Source organism: Podarcis vaucheri (genome assembly GCF_965113315.1).
Source record: "Podarcis vaucheri genome assembly, chromosome: 6".
NCBI lineage: Eukaryota > Metazoa > Chordata > Lepidosauria > Squamata > Lacertidae > Podarcis > Podarcis vaucheri.
In genome coordinates, this window is record NC_138764.1 from 36,717,856 (window position 1) to 36,741,030 (window position 23,175).

The window sequence follows — 23,175 nt, forward strand, 5'->3', positions numbered from 1 at the left end:
CCCAGCTTCTGATTGGCTCCTGGGATGTTGGCTCATTTTGGCTCCCGCAAGAGTATGGCCCCAAAAGATGCCCCTTTTGGGGGGCACACTCTCTCACAAGTCACCTGGCTTGCTCAAGAGTGAGGCCCACAAACCATGCACCCCAACTTTCCTCTGAGGCATGTTGAGGGGTATGTTGTGAACATCAGGCCTCTTTCAGAACTGTGGCCCTGATTTGGATGCCTCTCTCACCCAGGTGGCTGCTATATCTTATATAAAAAAAGGAGACAGGGTGAGGGGTTCATAAGACAGAAAGAGACAACCACACCTGCAGTGGCAACGCAACAGAATCTTGGGGGACTTTTCAACAAGGCTCCAACAGCTTGTACCAGGGCTAGGGGACCTCAGGTCTGGTGGCCAACAGTAGTCCTCTTGGCCTCTCAGCCCAACCCATGGGATTCCCCTCAAGCCACCCTCATTTCCCCAGACCACACATTCATGGTTCCTGCTCTGTGCCTACCTTGAGTTCTTTTACTTGGCTGGAATGTGTTCATGAAGTATAATAAGTCCTCTTGCATGCCTAACAAGAGAGAGGAAGAGAAGGGTGTGTGGTGTGCGAAACTTTGAACTTTTGCATGGCTGGAATGTAGATAAGGGGCATATCAGCTACTCTGCCTACTTTTGCCCCTGGCCATGCCTATCATGGGCAGCAGTGGCCCCTGGAAGGATGCCCCTGAGGGAATGTGGCCTTCAGGCAAAAAAAGGTCACCTACTTCCAAGGAAGCTACAGGAATGGATGGGAAAGAAGACCCTCCAAGCTTAGCTGTTGCTGATGTTGCTGCTGCAACGTAGCAGGATGTGAAAGATCTTGACAAGCTGGAACATGTGCAGAGGAGGGTGACCAAGATTATCAAGGGTCTGGAAACCACGACCTATGAGGAACAGTTGAGGGAGTTAGGTATTTTTAGCCTGGAGAAGAGGAGACTGAGAGGAGATATGACAGCCATCTTCAAATATCTAAAAGGCTGTCACGTGGAGGATGGAGCAAGTTTGTTTACTCCTGCTCTGGAGGCTAGGACCCAAACCAATGGATTCAAGTTACAAGAATGTTGATTCCAACTAAACATCAGAAATAACTTTCTGACGGTAAGAGCAGTTCCACAGTAGAGGCTGTAGATTCTCCTTCATTAGAGGTTTTTAAGCAGAGCTTGGATGGCTGTAGTTGAGATTCCGACATTGCAAGGCACTGGAAAAGATGACACTCAGGGTCCCTTCCAACTCTTCAATTTTATGAGGCAGTTTACATATACCAATGAAGCCATGCACGTAAGCCGGGCTGTCTTTCAGATAGTTTTATATGATTGCTGATGTCTCTGTCCTGCAGTTGAAAGAACACAGATAAGAGCTTGGGCCATGTGTGTCAGGTCAAAATGACCTTGCCAACCTTATGTCTAAATACAAATGTTTCAAAACCTTCCAGCTCATCACGATTCTCCTTCTGGAGTAAACATTTCTATATATATATTCTTAAATAATCATGTATCCTAAGTTTGCCATTTTTTAAAAAAAGAAATTAAATCTCCATCATATATAATCTTAGCAAATTCAGGAAGCTGAGCCATGACTGCGATGTAGCTAAAATTGAGAAATAAGAGAAGGTATCAACGTGTGGGAGGAAGGGTTGGTCCCAAAGTTTGCAGAAGTACAGATAAAAACATATTTAGGAAAGACAGAAAAGGCCTAAGGGGAAAGGAGGAGGAAACATCCCAAAATAGCCCAGTAAGAATTCTCCAAATTCTGCACTGCACTTCACCAACCCAGTAATGAGTACAAAAATTCATATACCGGGGGAATGTGAGCATAAAAATCTATATATTAGTGAGATTTTACACACACACACACACACACACACACACACACACACCATGAAGGGGATCTGCTTGCAATAAATGGGTACAAAAATGTTTACTATGAGAAATTTGCACAAAAATGCTGATTTTTCATGAAGATAGAAAATGTTGCAGAAATATGGAGGACTGAATTTAAGTTTGGAAAAACGAGAAACCGACAGCAGCAAAATTGAAAGATCTGCCCTGCCTTACTGGTGGAATGAATGGGAGAACAACCTTTAGTATGCCCAAAGTAACCATAGCTTGCCGGCTGGCTCAGATCACGAGCAGCAGCACTTCACAATTTTGTTGGAGTTGCCACTGTTTCCTGCCCTCCTCCACCCTGCGCTTGCATCGCAGCAGTGAATAGTTTGAGGGGGCGCATCAATATTTTTCGTTCTCTTTATAAAGCAAAAAAAGCCAATATGGTTGCCAACAGAATGTTTGAGCAACTTGAGTAACCAAGTTGATAACTCAATAACTCCTCCCCCAGCCCCAGATGCCTGTTAATCATTCTTTGTGTATAAAAGCTGGTGTTGTTCCCTGACATTTTCATTCGCCTTGAACATGAGGGGGGTCGTTTTTGTGCTGCTCATCACTCTTGTGGGTAAGCTCCCTACTCCCTCTGCCACTAGGTAGGGATGGGGATCTCTGGGGGGGGGGCAAGGTGGAATTGGAAGTCGCACCTCACCCTATCCCAAGTGAAATCTCTTTCTATCATCTATCTATCATAGATTATCTATCTATCATATTAAATTACAATTCTTTCCACTTACAAATGTATTTCTTCCCCACACAGGGAGCCAGAAAAATGATATCGGTAAGTCAAGCTCTCATTGTTAACATGCTATCTTTTTGGTAGTTATTGGCTAAAGCGTAGAGAGGTTCCCTGTGGATTTGTGTAACAGTGCTTTTGAGAGACAACCTGTTGGTTTCAAGCTGAATTCAGCATCCTGACATATACTAGAAATATTATAATTCATTCACATATTTTGCATAGTTTATTTTGTATAATTTATAGTACCTTGGGAATGTGCTCAATTCCCAAGCACCACAGATATTAATGTTACTGTTGTGTTCTTATTTGTGTAGGGTGCTATAGGTACTCAGAATTATCTCCCCCCTCCTTTTTAACAGAACCTGGTTTTAGCAATCTCAAATCCTACCTTTACAACTATACCGGACTCATTCAGATTGGATTGGAAGATGGGGATTTAGAAAAATCTGTCTTAAAACTGTCTTGCCAAGTAAAGATCAGCAGAGTGTCCCAGGAAGACCACATTCTTAAGGTAGATTATGATAACAATTTTTAATTTTAGTGACTAAACATACCTGCCAAGCTCTTTCTTTCTTCACCTGGAATCGTGTGGCTTTGGTTGGCTGGCATCCATCTGTCTCAGGGAGTGTGCTTTCAGGGGTGAAGTAAAACCATCGTAGAGTTACAGAGCCTGCTGTGGCTGTAGAAACCAATACAGGAGAGACTGGTTTTTTAGATAGCTGGTTTGATGTTGTAGTTTAGTCGTGTCCAACTCTTCGTGACCCCATGGACCAGAGCACGCCAGGCACTCCTGTCTTCCACTGCCTCCTGCAGTTTGGTCAAACTCATGCTGGTAGCTTCAACAACACTGTCCAACCATCTTGTCCTCTGTCGTCCCTTTCTCCTTGTGCCCTCAATCTTTTCCAACATCAGGGTCTTTTCCAGGGAGTCTTCTCTTCTTATGAGGTGACCAAAGTATTGGTTTTATAGGGGACCATTTTAAGTGGAGAAGGGGTGGGCAGCTTAAGCATGGAAGCAAGTGTCTAGAATCTCATGAGAGGCAGGCGGAAATAGGTTGAAGGATCCCCACCCAAAGCTCTTTTCTTTAGAACAAAAATGCCATTGATGCTTTTGTTATGCGTTTTGGTATGTAAGGTGATATCAACACTTAAGGCTATTGATTTCAGTGGTTCCACTCTGAAGATGGCTAACATTAGATATCACCCAATACTTTTGGGTTAACTCTTTCAGCCAAAATATACAGATGTTATCAATACATTTTCATCCGTGAAGGAACTGAAGGAGAATGGCTTATTACGACTCGCACAGAAACAAAACATGGCTAGACTAGTGAGGTCCGTTTATTCAGAATAGCTCAGAAAGACATAAGCATCAGTGTAGCTACGTGGGATCTTCTAGGAGATTTCTACTAAGCTAGTGAAGAAGATGTGGACCAGCCTACCAATGCCTGCAACTCCTAAAGAATTAGATGGGCAAACTTGAACACAAATACAGAAGTTTGGTAGCTTAACACAATTTTTTATACTGGGGTGGACAGGTGAGTTGTACGTCTGGGTAACTGATAAAGGGGGGGGGGAGTGGACATGACAGTAACCTCATCAAATGCTTTAGAAATGTAGGAGCTGTTTGTCATTCTGATAGGCCTTGTAAAATTGAACAGAGCTTGTGAGGGTAAGCCTCCATTAAGAGAGGGGGTGGAATGAGCAACCAGAAACAGATAAGGGGGAGGGTGTATGAAAGGCAGCAGAAGAGAATAAGTTGCAAGGTTAACCAAAATGGAGGACTCTTGTACCAGAGCACAATGAAGTGTTTGCCAGCATACAATTTCCAGCATTGTGTCATAACACAAGGAACAGCGCTGAGGTCATGATGAACCCTACTCAGCATACTATTCTGGTCCCAGCTAGAAGGAAGAAATAAGGTTACTCAGGCATGTTTTCCATAGTTACTTGGGAGTAAGGGCCCACTAGGGAGATACATGTTCTCAGTTTTGGTGCCACATTCAAATTTAGGTAAATCTTTCTCTCCTCCTTATATGACTCTTCTGTTGCTTGCATGTAAATATTTTAATTTGGTTCAAATCTTCACTCCTCTGGTGCTTTTGCTCTTAGGTCCTTTCTCCACAAGTGGAAGAATACAATGGAAGATGGCCCAGAGATCCAACCTTCAAAACACCCACTCTCACTCAGAAGCTGGATCTATGTTTTCCTGAACCATTTAAGTTTGAATATAGAAGAGGTTGCATTGGAAATATTTATGCCCTTAAAAATGTCTCAATCGAGTGCATAAATATAATAAGGGGCATCCTGAACTTGCTGCAGATATCTGTAAATGAGATGGAGAGTGTGTACGAGCTACAGGAGGTATGGCATTTTCTTGGTCTTTTCAGATTCTAAAATGACTCGTTTTAAGAACAAACATTAGAGTATTAGAATCATGTGTTGTTGTTTTTACATGGGAACTTTCTGAAAGTGTCCCCCAGGGCTTGTTCCTGTGAACCACTTAATTGCTTTCTAATCACTTGATTACTTAGCAATTAATGACTTGCATCTGAACAGAAGTGAGCTAACTCCATTATGAGCATTGTGTCCGAAATTATGAGTGGTGCTGCAAAAGCTCTTTCTGTCGTGTTTGATTTATCGTGGCTTATTCATACATTAATGGGACGCGGGTGGCGCTGTGGGTAAAACCTCAGCGCCTAGGACTTGCCGATCGCATGGTCGGTGGTTCGAATCCCCGCGGCGGGGTGCGCTCCTGTCGTTCGGTCCCAGCGCCGGCCAACCTAGCAGTTTGAAAGCACCTCCGGGTGCAAGTAGATAAATAGGGATCGCTTACCAGTGGGAAGGTAAACGGCGTTCCGTGTGCTGCGCTGGCTCACCAGATGCAGCTTGTCACGCTGGCCACGTGACCCGGAAGTGTCTGCGGACAGCGCTGGCTCCCGGCCTTTAGAGTGAGATGAGCGCACAACCCTAGAGTCTGGCAAGATTGGCCCGAACGGGCAGGGGTACCTTTACCTTTACCTTTATTCATACATTAAATGTGATACTGTAATGATCTAGTGATGAATATGAATCAGCATGCAGAACTATAGGGTTGGAAGAGATGTAAAGGACATCCTGCCAAACTTCCTAGGCCAGCCTTCCTTTATCTGGTATAATTCAGATGTTTTGGAGAACTGCCGTTAGCTGCAACCAGCATGGCCAGTGATCAGGGATGATGGGAGTTGTAGTCCAAAATGTCCTTAACCATCCCTATTACAATCTGTCATGCCAACTAAATCAGAGAGTGCCAAAAGTAATGTGCTACTCCAAACGTTTTCTAAATTAAAGAACTTCATTGTCTGAGTAGTGCAAAACATCTGTGTAGCTTGTGATGTGAGATTATTGCATCACATGCAAATATTGATCAAGAAGCCACAATACACCTCAGGTTTCCAGCTATATAGAAGCAGTGAGATAAACATATATGTAGTGATCACATATGATGAGTGGCTTTCACATTGACCGATGAACTTTCAGACCTTGAAGATGAAAACAAAACCTTCCTAGTGAGCTACATATGGGGATGGGGGAGAATTCAACATAGGTTTCTCACTTGAATTACGCTTTGTCCACAATGATCTCATTGAAGATAAATTGATTTCAAATGATAACTTTCTCCAGATTGGGAACAATATCACTTTCCCCAAGTTGCACCCATCTCTGGTACCTCAAGAGAACCATGGTTGAAGAAGAACATCAAAAATGAAATAAATTCCTTCCCACTCAGCCTATCTAAATATCTATTGCCCTGCATTGCCCATGCTTACCTATTCCCATCCTGAAAACATATGACTTCACTCACTTCACTCTGATGAGCTTAGTGTGCCTTGTTCATTCCTGTTTTCTCCTTTTAACAAACTGTAACCTGAATTATGTGGGTTAATAGGAAGTGAGGGAGACAGTTATGTAGGGCACTGCATTGCTATGGTGCACGAGACTTTCTGATGTTCCTAGGACCTAAGATTTTGTGATTTCATTGTTGTCCATTACTCTTTGCAGGATGGAGTTGGAGGAACTTGCCTCACCAAGTACATTGTCCAGGAGGACAAGGCCAATAATGTAAGCACCATTTCCCGAACCAAAGACCTCAGCAACTGCACAAACAAAGTTGTGAAGAACATTGGAATGGCCTATGTCCGGCCTTGTCCTACATGTCCTTTGGTAAGGAGCCTTAACAGCAGCCATTGATGTAAATATTCACAACGAAGGTTGCTTCAAATAGTATAAACCAAATTAATTTTAAAAGAATTTGATATAAGCAGTTTATTTGTCCTTCTTAGAACATCACAAACACAAGAGGGGCTGTGGCCTTCAACTACCGACTAAAATACATGGATACCGGAGCCCTGATCACACACGTTGACTCCCGGCAGGTGTATACTATCTCCCCATTCAATGAAGTTGGTAGTACTGCTGTTATGGACGCAAGGTATGTCTGACACGGTGGTATAATCAGAGCAAGGGACAAGCATGTCACCAGAATTGTGGATTGGTTTGCACATGCATGCACACCACTCTATTGGCACATGATTAGGCTGTGCTTGCTGACTGGTAGCTGAGAATGGGAAACCCTTCAAAAGCGTTGTGTCTAAGGTGATGTCAGGGGAGATGCAAGTGTTTGGAGTGTTTGATCTGTGATGGCTGCAGCATCACATGAAAATATCACTTCATTCTGTGGTCAACAAGTGACGACAACATTAAAGATATGGCAGCTCTCCAAGTGGTTAGCTGATTTTCTCTTGAAGTGAGAGAACTCTCAAGGTCAAGGACAGCCTATCTCCGTATAAACTGTCCCAGACTCTGAGTTTATCATTCCTTTCTGTGTGTGGCTCCTCCATGTGAGGTCTGGAGGGTGATAGCATGAGAATGGGCCTTTTCTGCAGTGGCTCCCCATTTGTGGCCTGCTCACCATCATTATATATTTTTAGGTGCCAGGCAAAAACATTCCTCTTCAACCAGGTCTTGGGCTGAGTAATATTTATATCCTTTTAATTGTGTTTGTGGAAAAGAGGGGCTATTGTTTTGCTCAAAATAAAAAAATTCCTTCTAGTAGCACCTTAAAGACCAACTAAGTTAGTTCTTGGTATGAGCTTTCGTGTGCATGCACACTTCTTCAGATACCTTAACTTAGTTGGTCTTTAAGGTGCTACTAGAAGGAATTTTTTTATTTTGACTATGGCAGACCAACACGGCTACCTATCTGCTATTGTTTTGCTGTTTTGGTTAAATTATTTACTTGTGTTTTACCTTGTATTTTAGTCTGTGAACTGTCCTGAGATCTTTTGATGAAGGGCAGTAATATATATAATCAGTGTTTGATGCAATGCTGGATGAAGAATGCTGCCTTGAAGCAGCTCTTATAGGGTTTGAAACAAGAGTCTGAACCCAGGACTTTCTTCATGTGAAGCATGAGATCTACCATTGAGCTGCATGTACAGGTTGTAGAATCCTAAACTGACCAATGCTTTGAGCCCTCAGACTGGGCACCATGGTGATGCTGAACATGGGCTTCTCTCAGTCAAAGCAAATGCATTTCCTTTCTGTCAGAATCTATAGACTTCAACCTTAATCCTTCTTCTCAGCGTTAATACATGAATTTATTTCTTACCCCATCCAGACAAAACTTGACTTTGATCGAAACGACAACCAACCAAGACAAAATGCCAGGGAACTTGCTGCAAAACTACGGAAATATTCATTATCAGTTTCCAGAAGACCTTCCCCAGATGGCTCTGCACCTAATAAAGACCGATAACCCTGAGCCACGGGTGAGACGTTTCGCAACAGAAAATGAACGGAAGGCCTAGAAAATGATTCTAAATAGTCAAGAAGGGAATATAACCAGTTCCTTTCGCCCTCTGTTTACCTTATAGATGGTGAAAATGCTGGAGTGGCTAATTCAGGAGAGCCAGCTACAACTCCATCCAGAAATGCCAGCCAAGTTCTTAGAACTTATTGAACTTTCCCGAGCAGCCACCTCTGAAGATCTTGAATCTCTCTGGAAACAATTTGCAGATAGACAGCTATACAGGTATTTGATGCTGTTAATGTGCAACCCATGTTTTTAGTTGGCATGGCCAGCTGTAGGTGTGAGTGGGGCCTCAATGTAGTGCCCTCTAGTGGGCCCCTTCCTCTGTGCACTGGCAATTCTTACTTGACTCGAATGGGTGGTTGGAGGTCATCATGGGTGCTCTCTGCAATTTTAAGCAACTGAAATGGTGGCTTACTAGTCAGCAGGGTGCTGAAAAAAGAGGGGACCAAGACAGACATCAAAGGTGGGCTCCGCTGGGGCACTGGAAGTTGTCCAAGGATGCCAGGTAATTATGCTGGTCCTACCAGTCAGGGGAAACAGAAGATGATGATCTCTCACCTTGCTTTACAGGCGCTGGCTCTTGAGTGCAGTTGCTGTAGCAGGAACCACCAATACGTTTACGTTCCTGAAGCAAAGAATTCAAGAAGAGTCTCTGAATTCCTTGGAATCTGCTCTCACTCTTACTTTGGCCTTCCATTTAACAAAAACCAGTAGCCTTACCTTAAAAGCAGCAGCAGTAAGTATACTGTTTAATTTTACCTACTTCCCTAAGCAGTAGGAAGCTTCAGAGCAGCATTTTAGTCTTAGTTTTATTTCTGCCTTCAGTGAAAAAGATCACAAGAGTACAAAGCTTCTTTTTCTTTTGAATAAATGATATGCAATCAGTTTTAATCAGTTTGTTATCTCTCCACTTTTTCGAGGTGGTTAAAGCGTTTGAATAATCTTGAGCCTCAGATAATGAGATTTACCTCAGAATTAATATGATCAGCAGCCCTATACAAATTACCGAAAATAATGACATTGTTTCAATGCTGTGTGTAATCCTTTTGTTCCCATATGACTAGTGTTTCTTCACAGTATCATTTTCTAGCTTGTTTTTTGCACTTGCTGTCCTTATCTGCTGACACTACCATTTGATACAATTGGTAGTGGCAATGACCCAGATGATTTTGTTTATGGGGTCCATCATAGCAGTGTGATGTCATTGGTTATTACACCCCATGTGATCTTGCTTCAGGTTGCATAGGGAAACAAGAGCAAATCAGTGAGGGCAAGTAGAAGAAGTAATATGGTGCTGAAACGGACAGCGTCAAAGCAATATATGTTTTCGTTGCGTGTCAGAATAGGGTGTGCTTTTGACATTCTCAGGTATAAATATGTAATGGGACCAGAAGTTGAGATTTAAACTATTGCACAAGGCCCGTCTGTGTAGTAAGGCTTATAGATAGCAAGATGATTGGTTTTATCATCATCATTACCTGTCCTTCATCCTTCAGTCAAAGTTACAACAATTAAAAAAACTAAATTAAAAATTATTTTAAAAGCTTACAATTACAAAAAAAGCAATCAGAAGAAATAAGGTGGTTCTGAAAACACACATCTCAGGTGTCAATGGCCAGGGTAAAGGAGGTGTGTCTTCAGCATTTGCCAAAAACATTTGCTGGTTGCACCTCTATGGAGAGAGAATTTCAAAACTTAGGAGCTGCCACAGAAAATGTCCTCTCCCAGGTCACCACTATCTAAGCTACTGAGGGCTGTAGAACTACTTAGAGCAGGGCATCTGTAGGGAAGGAGGTGGTGCTTCAGGTGATTTGGGGGTCTGAGAAAATTGTAGGAAGGGCTGAAAAATCTTTATAGTGGGTCATTATTTTTGGTTTCAAGCTGTAGTTCTCTGTACCGGAATTATTAATGTAATAATTTTTGTAACCCTCCTTGAGCTCTGGGAAAAGTGGGTCAGATATATTTCAAACAAACCAATGGTTCTAGCAAATATCCACATTACATTGACTTTGTTTTGGCTTCTGCAGGATCTGATTACCTCGCCTGGAGTTCAGAAATCCTCAGCGCTTCGCATCGTCGTTGACTTAGGATATGGCGCCATGGTAAACAGGCACTGCACTGACCTCCGCCCCTGTCCTGCTGAAATTCTTCAGGTAACAAAGCAGTGTTCACATTTCTTAAAAGTGTGCAAAAACCTGCCTGCAGATTGGCGCCTTGGGTTGTGGGAATTTGATTGGGACTCAGTTATTCCCTGACTTTCGCACATCCTAAATGTCCCAAAGCAGCTCTCATCTACAAATGCACATGTGCATTCTGAGAGAAAATGTGTTTAAAAATATTTTTTTTTTCTAAAAGGGATTCAAGTTGTGAGTTTTGTGTGGATGAACTGCTAGTTGTTTTGCTGTTCTAAAGTTCCTGTGCATTCCACACAGGCAAACATCACCCCTGAGCTTCCTAGGAAAGATCAGCAACTGAACAAATAACACGAGACCCTTGTTCTGTTTCCAGCCTCTCCATGATCTTGCAGCTGGTGCAGTCAGCGAAGGACACGAGGAAGACATGGTGCTGGCCTTGAAGGCCATGGGCAACGCAGGAGAACCAGCCAGCATTAATTACATCAAGAAGTTCTTGCCAGGGTTTTCATCTACGGCTCATGCTTTGCCAGAGAATGTCCAGACCGAGGCAGTACTAGCCTTGAGGAAAATAGCAAGGAAGCAAGCCCCAGAAGTAAGCAAAGTCATTCTTAACCAAATAAATGGGACCCTGAGCAAATGTCAGGTGTAATCTAAGATAGGGGCCAGGAAGCATGCACATTAATGTAGGGCACTGAACCTGGGTTATCAGCAAATGGATGCCGTGCAGTGCAAATTATTTTGCTAAAAGTGTATTTGCTTAGCAAAGGATCCTCCCAAGGGCACATGAGAGGCGTTCACTGGGATGGTTACGTGGCCTTCTGAGAGACCCTTGCCTACCCCCTCTCACAGAAAGGTAACATGGCGGCAAGCAGGAAGCGCAGTGCCTTGCAAAAAGGCATTTAACTGCTTGTGCAGTTAAATGTTTAGGGGTACTCTCATTTTGACTCAAGAAAAACACTATTTTATAGTTCAAATCAGGAAAAATAAATACAATAAATGGACAAAAGTACAAAGATTCACAAAATGTTTAGGGGTATGCGTCCCCCTGCGTCCCCCCAGGAAAAAACACCACTGTATATATGTGTGGATATTCTCCAACATTTGCAAAGCAGTTCTCTAGCCAAGTCATGTGTTCAAAAATGATTATTCTGGGGATAAAGTGTGCATAGAAATGCATAAATTCATGAAAATCACATGCAAAAATGCATTCTTTTAGGGAAAATTGCTCTGCAAAACTTGTATATTAGGCAAACATGCATATTAAGAGAAATTTGCACTAAAATGCTGGTGGATTTTCACAACATGATGTGGAAATTGTGGAGATTGGAAAAACGTGAAATTGACAAATTTGCCCATTTCTAGTCATAAGGCAGCTTCCTTTACCAGTACATAAATTATCGTTTAACTTGTGGCATTGTCCTTTTTCTCTCCAGGTGCGGGAAATTCTCTTTCAGATCTTTGCAAACAACTCTCTTCCTTCTAAAGTCCGGATGGTGGCCTGTGTTGTTTTCTTTGAAACCAAACCGGCTGTCCCTCTAGTGACAGCTTTGGCCAATGTCGTGCAAAGGGAGAGAAATCTGCAGGTTGCCAGCTTTGCCTATTCGCACATGAAGGTCTTGGCCACGGGCAGGATTCCACAGCTCTACGACCTGTAAGTAGATGGAGAACTACAAGGGAGCCTAGTAAACCAGGACAGCATCAAGAGTTACTGGAGCTCCTTTGGCCTGGTTACAAAAGTCCTGTGCAAGCAATTGGTTCTCACCTGTGGCTGTTTGGAAGGGAAGGGTCTTTCAGAAAGAGAGAGAGAAATAGGGTAGGAGAGAGACGATTGGTGGTCATTCCCTTTTTTTTACTCTGGTCCCACCACCAGCATGCAGCCCCCCAAATGTTACACCCTAAGGGAAAGAGGCCTTCAACAGAAATAAGGTTCTACATCCTTAACCGACACAGTCAACCCAACCTATGAGGTTGGATCCTGAATTGATTTCCCACCTGCACAGCATCCACTCACCAAAAAGCAGGCCAGAGGGTTGCACCGGACGCAGAGCCAAGAAAGGCACCTTCTCAAATTCCCATTTGAGTGTTGGGGGAAGCAGCTTTTAAGAGAGGCTTCTGCAATCGCTCAGACACCCCAATTAAGTAAAGGCAACCCGCTAAACAATAAATAAAATAAAAAATTTGCACCCAAATTCTCCCTCAACAGCGCAGCTATGACGAGAACACCCGCAGACACACAGGAAGTTCCCAGATTCCTCCCCCAAGCAGCACAGCGATGCTGAATAGACACACACGCAGAGTGTCCGATTTTTTGTCGGAGGAGCGTTAAGGAATCCAAAATAGTTAGAACAGACGCCGGATGGGGAGGCAGGGAGAAACACCCAATCTAAAATTTAGGTTCAAATTAAGTATAAGGAAAGTAGGATGTGTAAGGGGACACACAGAGTGGGTAAATTAACACACACACTCCGCCCGCCCACACAGTGGCACTCAAAATGTCGGGCTGCTTCAAAACGCAGGGTGTAGCAGCGGTGCAGCCGGGAGCGGGAAGCTACGGGAAAGTTTCGAAAATCTAAGGCAGAGATGGGGGGTAATGTGAGGATAGGCTGGTCATTTGCATGTTGGCTTGAGTTGTGCTCTGTGTTGAAATAAGTTAAAGAACAACAGGGTGCTTAGGACGCCTAAGCCTTCTTGTCAGCCCCTATCCCTCACAAATAAAACGATCGTAAAGGGAAAAGCAGCAGAAAATAGAAAAGGTAAGGCAAAACTTCTCTGCTAAAGGTCCTATACAAAGTTAGACCCACGTGGTCGTCACTGCTGGGCAGACGGACGAGATGACTCACGACGGGGCGACGACGAGGAATGAGGCCAGGGAGAGGCTGGCACTGCAGCAAAAGGCTGCTGAACACGCCCCCTCTGCGGCACCTGGTTGGGTGGCCACCGGGGGGGGCATGAGCGCCAGCCAGGTGAGCTGGAGGCAGGGGGCCATGCCCCCTGCTGGGCGGTGTTCGGGCTCCCGACCACAACCACTCCCCTCTCTTTCAGGGAGGAGAGTCTTTCTCAAAGTCTGGTGAGCACTTGCCCAGCTTTGGGAAGGAGGCATGAGGGCTCAGACAGGGCCCTAGAGCCCTCCTTCCTCCTTCCCAAAGATGGGCAAGCACTTACTGGGCTTTGGGAAAGAAGTGAGAGTGCTCTAGGACCCTGCCAGAACCTCACACGTTCTTCCCAAAGCCTGGCTTAGGCCAGCGCCACAAGGTCTGGGGGGGAGGGCGTCATGTGGCCTTGCACAAGCCAGCATGTGACCAAGCTCCGCCCCTGAGCAGGCCCCATGTGACTGGGAGAACCTTTAAACTCCACTAGGGTCTTTAAAAACAACCAAAAAACAGTAACATGGAAGGTTTTGATTCTCCTCTTCATTATAAGTAAACATCTTCCCGAAAGTTGCTAAGTCTATTGCAGTGCCTTAAATAGAGTGCTTTTTTCGGGGGGGGGGCGCGCAGGGGTACGCATACCCCTAAACATTTCGTGAATCTAAGTTTGGCCTCATTGAAGGGCAGTATTTCAATATGAGTAGGAAAATGAGAGTACCCCTAAACATTTTTTAAGAAAAAAAGCACTGCTTAAATAGGATTATGATATTGTTCCACTGCTGTCCCTTAGGTCTGCAGCTTGCAGAGTTGCCATTGTGCTGCTCTCTCCCAGACTAGAGAAGCTGAGCATTCGCTACAGCAGCGTCATCCACATCGATGGCTTCTACCGTAAGTAACTGGTTCGGCTGCTTGATTTCCTTTTTTCTTTTTAAGCTGGATTACTTGTCCTGCAGTGAGGGACGCGGGTGGCGCTGTGGGCTAAAGCCTCAACGCCTAGGGCTTGCCGATCGAAAGGTCGGCGGTTCGAATCCCCGCGGCGGGGTGCGCTCCCGCTGCTCGGTCCCAGCGCCTGCCCACCTAGCAGTTCGAAAGCACCCCCGGGGGCAAGTAGATAAATAGGTACCGCTTACCAGCGGGAAGGTAAACGGCGTTCCGTGTGCGGCTCTGGCTCGCCAGAGCAGCGATGTCACGCTGGCCACGTGACCCGGAAGTGTCCCCGGACAGCGCTGGCCCCCGGCCAATAGATGTGAGATGGGCGCACAAACCCCACAGTCTGTCAAGACTGGCCCGTTCGGGCAGGGGTACCTTTACCTTTACCTTACTTGTCCTGCAAGATGTTGCTGCTGTACGAAGCTCCATCTTTATATTTCAAAAGATTATGGCTGCATCATCCCATGCTGTGCTTTGGTAATATATTAAACAAGGAACTTATGATGAAGGGAGACTCATGTACCAAGTTCCCATGTCAATGTCACGGACTTTAGATGTTGAAGTGGTGAGGGATCTTTTGACTTCACACCACGTTCCTCAAACAGGTTTCCTTCCCATTGTCAAATCCAGCACAAACTCCTTATCTTTACCTATAAAACCCTTCCATAAAGCCGCTCCCCATTCTGGGGGAGGGGGGATGCAGGCAGGCCATGTCAGCGGGGGTGGTGGTGGCCTAGCCTCCCGCATCACTGAGGGACACGGCTGCGTCACGGTCCCTGGCCAACCTATCTGGTCAACCCATTAGCTAAAGTTACAGATGGGTAGCCGTGTTGGTCTGCCATAGTCAAAATAAAAAAATTCCTTCCTGTAGCACCTTAAAGACCAACTAAGTTAGTTCTTGGTATAAGCTTTCGTATGCATGCACACTTCTTCAGATACCTGAAGAAGTGTGCATGCACACGAAAGCTTATACCAAGAACTAACTTAGTTGGTCTTTAAGGTGCTACAGGAAGGAATTTTTTTATTTTGACCATTAGCTAAAGTGATGCTTCAGGTTAAGAACAGTTTCAGGTTAAGAACGGACCTCCGGAACAAATTAAGTACTTAACCCGAGGTACCACTGTATATCGAATCACATCTAATTGTCTGTGTGGAACAAATCCTACAACGAGCAGCAAACAGTTTTTATTTATTTTTTAAATTCCTATCATAGGAAATTACAGAGCTGGTGCAATTGGAAGAGTCTACCTAATGAATAGTCCGAAGACACTGTTTCCATCAGTCCTTGCAAAGATGAGAGGCTACTACGCCACTTCAGCAATGGATATTGCAGAGGTAAGTACATATCAATGGAAAATGATATGTAATTCCTTCTTCTAAAGCTACGGTTTTAGAGGAAAATGTTAGCTTTTTCATTAGATCCAACATTATTATTACTATTTGATGGCATGAAGCTTAAAATTAAGGCCTCGGTTTTATCAATGGTGCTGGGAATTGGAGCTCTCCAAGGGATTTTCCATCCGCACTCAGCACCCTTAACAAACTACAGTTCCCGGGATAGGGGGAGGGGAGCCATGACTGCCGAAGTGCTGTAAGAGTACTTTAAATGTATGGTACAGATGTGATGGTAGTCCAGCTACATCAGGAGCGATCTAAGCTATAATGCTGAGGGCCAAATATGCTTTGTTTCCATTGCATGCTAATATTCCTCCTGTCCCTAGCAACCTGCCATGTTGCTTGCCAGGGGCAAGAATGGTAGTTTATCATAAACAAAGGAACACTGCCAAGAAAAATACTGTGTGTGAAGTAGGGAGGGAAGGATTTATCGATTCCAGTTCTCTCAGTATCTGATTTTTAAAAATCTTATATTCAGTTTTCCACATTTAGCAGCAATTTGCAGATTATTGTTGTTGTTTTTTTGGAAAAAAAAAACCTCATGGAAATTCACCAGCATTTTAGTGTGAATTTCTCCTAACAAACAGCTTTTTGTATGCAGTGTACACATTTTTGGAACAATTTCCCCTAATACAATGCATTTTTGTATTATGTTCACTGATATCTCAATTTTTATTCATACTTTCCGCTAACGTGCATTTCTGTAAGCATTGTTAGGTTGGAAAACTGCACTGCAAAATTCAGATCTGAATGAATTTCCAAAGATAGCTATGTTTCAGTTCTCATTTGTTTTGAAAAGTGCAAATTTGATAGATTCAGCTTTAAATATGAACTGGATTGAATTTTTCCTCCACCCCTTGTTTGAAGGTTCCAACACCACTGGTTTCTTCCTATCTGGACTTCCTCTTATTCCAAATAGTCATTTCAGTTTGTGTTTCAATGCTTCAGTGTAGAGAAGGTATTGAAAAGAAGTTACCTGAGATGAAATCGTACTGTCAATGGAATTCCTCAAATATCTTCTCTGTTCTGTTTAGTTTCCTCCGGGCCTTTTCTTTACAAAGATTAACTAAACAACCTTTCCTCATTTTCTTTTCTTCAGAGAATCTGCACTTCATATTTTTGCGCATATAAAGCTTATTTGTTTTACATAGGTTCGTTTCGACCTGGAAGGCCTCGCCGATATCTTCAAAACACAAGATATTCCATTTTCTGAGTCTTCAACGTACAAAAAAATTAGGGCGCTTGGGAAACTGGTATGTGTGTGCCTTTTTGTTGTTGTTACTTTGAATCGCAGTACATTTTTAATTGGAAGTGTGGCCTGCCACTTCATTTGCTTTTTTAGCCTAACTTCATCCCCACTGAAGGGGGTTACTACTGCCCTGATGGATCTAGCCACTGGTCCGTCCATTCCAGCATCCTGTTGTCACACTTGTCATCCAGATGCCAGTGGGGAACCTGTAAACTGGACCTGAGCACAACAACATCCTGTCCACTTGCAATTCCCAAGCAACTGATAGTCAGAACCATACTGCCTTTGGCAGTGGCCATAGAACATAGCCATTGAGGCTAGTAGCCGCTGCATTTTGCATGCATGAATATATATGTTTCTGGATGTTGCCGCAAACCACTCTTCCTCCGACCAAACCTGATAAGTAGCTGAAAGGACAACAATCCCCCATCTAGCCTGAACCCTCCTAAGAGAAGTCCAAAGCTTATTCCCAGAGCCAAACACTGCATACCATGTGTATCTTGGCTTGATCTCCGCTATCCCGGGTTCTCACCATTTGTTGCCGAAATGTCGCATTTATCATCCTTTTCAGTTGTTTGTTTCAAGAAGTTTCAGAGAACATTTGTAGCAAATAATAGGTGTCTAGCTAGCATAGGAACACAAAAAGAGCACTGCTGGGTCAGCCCAAAGTTCCACCAAGTCCTGCATTCTGTTATCACAGTGGCCAACCAAATGCCTATGGCAAACTTGTGAGCAGGACCTGAGTACAAAAGCATGCTCCTCACAGCATTCTCCCCAGCAAATGGTATATATAGAGGCATACTGCCTCAGCCAGTGAAAACAGAACATAGTCATCATGACTAGTAGCTGTGGATAACTTTTCTCTCTGTGATTCGTCTAATCCTCTTGTAAAGCCGCTTCTGGGAGTGAATCCCACCATTATTTAACGATACCCCCTGTGAAGAGTACAATTCAAGTCTCCCATTTTATAGGAGTTGCAAACAACACATTTTCAGACTTTCCCATGGTGGGTTGACAGTACGCCTTAACAATCAATCAATTGTTTGATTGTCAATCAATCAATGACAATCATGTGCATGCACATGCAATCTGTAGATCTCCTATATAAATAAAATGCAAGGGTGTCGTCACGCTGCGATTCCTGCGACCATCTATTAGAGACTATACCAACTTTGGTGTGATAGCAGACATGGAGATGTGCGAGCAGCATGGGTGGCAGGTGGCTAGGCAAGCTGTTTAATGGAGGGGGACAGGTGCTTCACAGAGTGGTTTGGTTCAGTCACCCCAAAGTTGGAGGTGTCTATAAATACATTGTTGCATCTAGGCACGCAAAAGGTATTATAGGTCAATGATAAATTCCTGCCAGGCAAAATAAATAATGGAGGGTGTGGAGAAGGGGCAGTGAGGGGTATGGCTCAAAGAAGGGTAATGGCCTGGAGAGAGTCCCAGAGACCAGATATAGAGATGTCCAGAGGCCCCTAGGCTTGAGTTGTCCACCCCTTGTCCAAAGAAAACCAAATGGATATGTTTCAATTAGCAACTATATAATTTCTGCAATAATTAAAGGGAAACTGACACTATGTGAAACGCGACATGACTATAAGCAACCTCAAAAAAACCCCAATCATTTCTCTCTTGCCAGCTAAAGGGATGGAAGGAACTCTCTTCAGAAAAGCCTCAGTTGTTCAGCTCTCTGAAATTATTTAGTCATGATATTGCCTTTGTTCTGGTTGACAAAGAGCTCATTGAAAAGGCTGTGAAGGTACGTCAACTTTTGTCAGTCTGGAAGGGTGTGGAAATACTCTCTATCTCCAATTGCTGATTGAACACACTTGCATCTTTAATTTTGCTTAGCTTGTGACCCAACCAGCAGAGATGCTGACCCCCCTGTTCCAAAATGGCATAACAGGCAGATGGACCCAGCCCATACTGGCAGGAGAACTTCGACACATTGTACCTACCTGTGTAGGCCTCCCACTGGAACTTGGCTTATATAGTGCCAGCGTGGCAGATGTTTCAGCAAAAGGTGAGCACTGGCACAGCCCCATACCACCTTAGCTTTGTTAGTGATCACTGGGGATGGTGGAGAGATTCAGTTCAGCTTGCACAAACCTATCTAATTTTCACTCTCAGAAACAGTATGTGAAGGGGAAAACAGCTATCCTTCAAAATATCGCACTTTTCCTGATTTTGCAGTGTAGTTCCCCATCCAGAAAATGTGTACACAGATGTGCATATTAGAGGAAAGTGTGCCTAAAAATGAACATATTCATGAAAATAACATGCAAAATCTTATGTTAGCAAAATACTGTATGTATATGGGAAATTGCTTGCAGAAATGCAGTTCCTGGGAAAATATGCATTAAAATGCCAACAACATTTTGTGATCACACACACACACACACTCATGCAAACTGATGCAGAAACATAGTGAGCTGCTGGAAAATTAGAAACGTCAGAGAAACCAATATTGACAGATTCACCCATCCCTAGAACTTAGTGAATTGCTTATACATTTGTGAAAATGAAAATATGCTAGCTGATAACAGTAAATCCATGTATTAAGTTCCTTTTTCACTTCATGCTTTTGACATTTAATCGCTCTTTTTTTACTTCCTGCAGTCGATGGGAAGATATTTCCTTCATTGACTAATGACTCTGGAGCAGAACAGTTGCTTAAAGCCAGCCTGCTTCTTAGTGCTGACGTTAACTCAAGGTAGGCATGATTGCTGATATGAAATTCGGATTGCTTAATTTTCTGATGAATGGTGAAATTAGGAAGGAATTGTTTACATAGTCCAAACAGGGGTTTGGTAGTGCCTTGGCCTTTTGTCTTCTGTTCCAAAGATGGGAGATATGAGTCACACTATTGCAAGTTTTTCAAGTGGGGCCACCTGGCACCTGGGAATGTCAGATTGCAGGTGTAGCGGACAGCACTATACCTTTATCAAAGAAGAATATTGCTTTGTGCTTCCATTACCTCAGTCTGTGACAAATTACAGAGGCAGTGCTTAACCAGGTTTGGCTTCCATTCAAAGGAAAGGTGACAAAAGACTTTTTAAAAATTATTTAATATCTGAGTTTATTTGTAACTATACAAGTCCACTCCACCAAGAAAGAAAGTCCCCTACCACTAAAATTCAAAATCTGCATGATCTAACAAAAATATTGACACGGCTCCTATGTTTGAATCACTAATAGTCCCTTGTGGTTATATTTACTGACAGATTCTCATTCTGTATGTTGCATATTAAATGAGATTCTAAATGTGTGTACAGTGAGTGTGAGGGAATAGTTTACATTATTATCTAAGTTGGTATTTCCATCTTTTTTCAGCGTATCAACGCATCTGGTAGGAGTGATGGCAATCAACACACCACATTTCCAATCTGGTCTTGAATTCCACGCTAAATTCCATGCAAACATGCCGGTTAAATTTGATGCCAAGATAGACATGAAAGAGGAAATATTTAAGTTTGAAATGACCCCAGTCCAGACGCAGACAGAATTATTGGCTGTGAGGTATAGTAGCTATAACTTAATTGTGGCAAATAGCAGTGAATTGTGCTGTTGCAAAAATTATAAATATATGTTGGCTTCTTAATGCAGTAATACTTCTGGAAGTATACAGGGTTGCTTTTTCTTTTTAATTTGTCATGTTCTTGGTGTTTTCTAAACATCTATTTACCTTTACAGGCAATTTCTATTACCGGTATTTGGTGGCCCTGATCTTGCAGTCCTTACCAAGGCAATAAAGTAGATGAGAATTTTGCCTAAGTAAGGACTTCAGGGTCAGCCTCAATAGACACTAAAGTGGCTACTACAGATCAAAATGCAATTCTCACTACAGTGGAATTCCAAGAGCAACAAAGGATGTGCGACACAGCGATGTCTGGAGTGTGCTTTGGAAAGGTTGGCCAACTCTCTCCACCCGCAGATTCCTGAATCACACGCCTCATTTGTGTCTCAGTTGTTCTCAGTATCACCTCTGTCATTCATTCAAGTCATGACAAACATGAGAATGACTGGACTGAAAATTACAGCGACCTTATATTATGTATATTTGGTTTATTCCACTTACATATTGAGTGTTTTACACCTGTGCTTTCAGGACTAAATTTTATGCTGTGTCAAGGAATGCGGATGAACCAAATTCATCTTTGATGACCCCGGTTCCGCCAGACCTGATTGGATTTGATGTTCTAGAACAATGCTTTGAATCATCAAAAGTTAGGACCAAAGGGGTAATGGACAGTACATTGTAAATATACACACAGCAGTTGATCCAGGTCCTGCTGCTGATTCCAGTTTATTTATAAATTTCCATACTTATCCAATATGCTCAATGAAAGAATAAAAATATTTGTTTATCCACTGAAATATTGTGAAGTAAATATATACCGTTTCAGTAATTCACAATTGTAGCCTATCTATATAATAAAACTTCAATGAATCTACTTTGTGGAAATGCGTTGGGGCACCCAGTTTACCTATCTATGCATATCCAGGCATTAAGCTTTAACTAATCTGGTGAAGTAAATACAGTTTCATATAAGGGAGGGGGGGAATTGCCTCAGAATTTATTTACTACTTTTCCCCCTGTCCAATATTTTATCGGTTGTTGCTCTTTTTAATGCAGCAAAGAAGTGTCTTTGATATTGCATCACGGGCATTCATTTATGGCTTGAAAGAAGAGTTTCACCACAGTCAAAGAAACGCAATGTGTTCACCCAGCTCATATATCAAACTATCTAGCTTAGGATATCAAACATGTCTTACCATGAAAGAGTGCAGCACTGCGTTCTTCAAAGATGCATACCTACACAAGTATTTTGGGCAATGCGAAGTCAGACTAGCTGTGAAACCAGGTACAGTTTCTATTAGAAATTTATCATTACTAATCAAACTTGAATACGCACACTAATTTTGTGGTTCTCAACCCTTATACTGAATTGTAAACAATTCCTATACAATAATACTTTGCCTTTCTTGGGGGTCTCCCTCCATACTCTGCATAAGCCCCATCTCATCACCCCATGGCAGTCAATTCTTTGCAAAAAGGAGAGCATCAAACATTTGATCAGAAAACTACTTTCATAAATGCAGTTTCTCCTTATCATTGAAGAATAAAGTGCTGAGGAATTATCTGTCATCTTAAAAGTGAACAAGAAGCCCCACCAGCTTTGATCTGTTTGGGCAGTGTGCACCCTATGAATCAATGGGAAATATTTCCAGGCAAATGTGTTTAGGTCTGGAGAAAGGTTTCATTGCAGTTTCCATGCGTTAGGTCAATGGGTTCATTAACAGTAATCTACACCCACAATGCTCACTAGTGTCAACTTTGAAGAGCCCTTGGGCAAGATGCTCTCCATTGGTCCTTCCCTCCACGAATGGACCCATCTCCATCACTGCTATCCATTTGCTTGCCCTCCTTCTCTGGGCCCAGTGCAGTTATTCAGAAGAAGGGGAGAATCTCTTGACTCTGGTCATTCTTTGCATGTCTGGAGGGAGGAACAAGCAGCAGCTGCATGTTATGAGGAGAAGTGAGGCCTGGAAGCTCTGGAGGGCAGCAGTCGTCCCCACCCCCCAGCAGCCTGCACAGTTGTGGGCCAGTAATGTCAATGCTTGACACCCTCCCTGATGCTCCCCACAACTGATGGTTGTCTACCTTTCAGTAGTTATTGTTCTAACTCATGCACGGGTTTTTTCGACAGAAGCGGCTAGAACCAAAATACAGCTGGAGGTTCAAGCAGACTCTAAATCGCATTCAAACACAATCCACCTGAGGCACACCGATGAAGATGAAGACAATGTAGATAATGAATCCTCTTCTTATGAAGACCAAAAGGCTAAGAGAAAGAAGTGGAAGACTAAAGGGAAGAAAGACGACGCTAAAACCAAGAAGAGCAAAGGAACCGAACTGGTTTGTATGGCTTGAAATGAAAATGAAACCAAGGCGTGTGGAGGAGAGAGGGAATGAATGGAAAAGAGGTGGGTGGGTGAGACTCTCAGAGGGAAAGCCCCCAGTCTTATAACTAAGTGCTGGGCCACTCATCCATATTCATAATTTGCATGTGAAAATGGGCTATCACAATGAATG

General features: G+C 43.2%; 1 protein-coding gene across 1 annotated transcript in view; it reads left to right on the forward strand.

The window, feature by feature from the left end:
* Positions 1-2,594: 2,594 nt before the first annotated feature.
* LOC309534718 (vitellogenin-2-like) overlaps positions 2,595-23,175 on the forward strand; it is a gene marked incomplete at its 5' end in the record, with an annotated part of 28,399 nt that continues 7,818 nt past the window's right edge. Inside the window, 21 exons of the mRNA XM_082227025.1 lie at positions 2,595-2,688; positions 3,006-3,157; positions 4,758-5,009; positions 6,687-6,848; positions 6,968-7,116; positions 8,305-8,455; positions 8,561-8,718; positions 9,070-9,235; positions 10,527-10,652; positions 11,008-11,226; positions 12,068-12,285; positions 14,292-14,389; positions 15,645-15,766; positions 16,978-17,079; positions 18,718-18,837; positions 18,930-19,101; positions 19,698-19,791; positions 20,412-20,597; positions 21,187-21,319; positions 21,715-21,943; positions 22,790-22,998. Of these exons, the coding sequence (XP_082083151.1) occupies positions 2,595-2,688; positions 3,006-3,157; positions 4,758-5,009; positions 6,687-6,848; positions 6,968-7,116; positions 8,305-8,455; positions 8,561-8,718; positions 9,070-9,235; positions 10,527-10,652; positions 11,008-11,226; positions 12,068-12,285; positions 14,292-14,389; positions 15,645-15,766; positions 16,978-17,079; positions 18,718-18,837; positions 18,930-19,101; positions 19,698-19,791; positions 20,412-20,597; positions 21,187-21,319; positions 21,715-21,943; positions 22,790-22,998 (3,312 nt within the window). The remainder of the gene's footprint in view (positions 2,689-3,005; positions 3,158-4,757; positions 5,010-6,686; positions 6,849-6,967; positions 7,117-8,304; positions 8,456-8,560; positions 8,719-9,069; positions 9,236-10,526; positions 10,653-11,007; positions 11,227-12,067; positions 12,286-14,291; positions 14,390-15,644; positions 15,767-16,977; positions 17,080-18,717; positions 18,838-18,929; positions 19,102-19,697; positions 19,792-20,411; positions 20,598-21,186; positions 21,320-21,714; positions 21,944-22,789; positions 22,999-23,175) is intronic.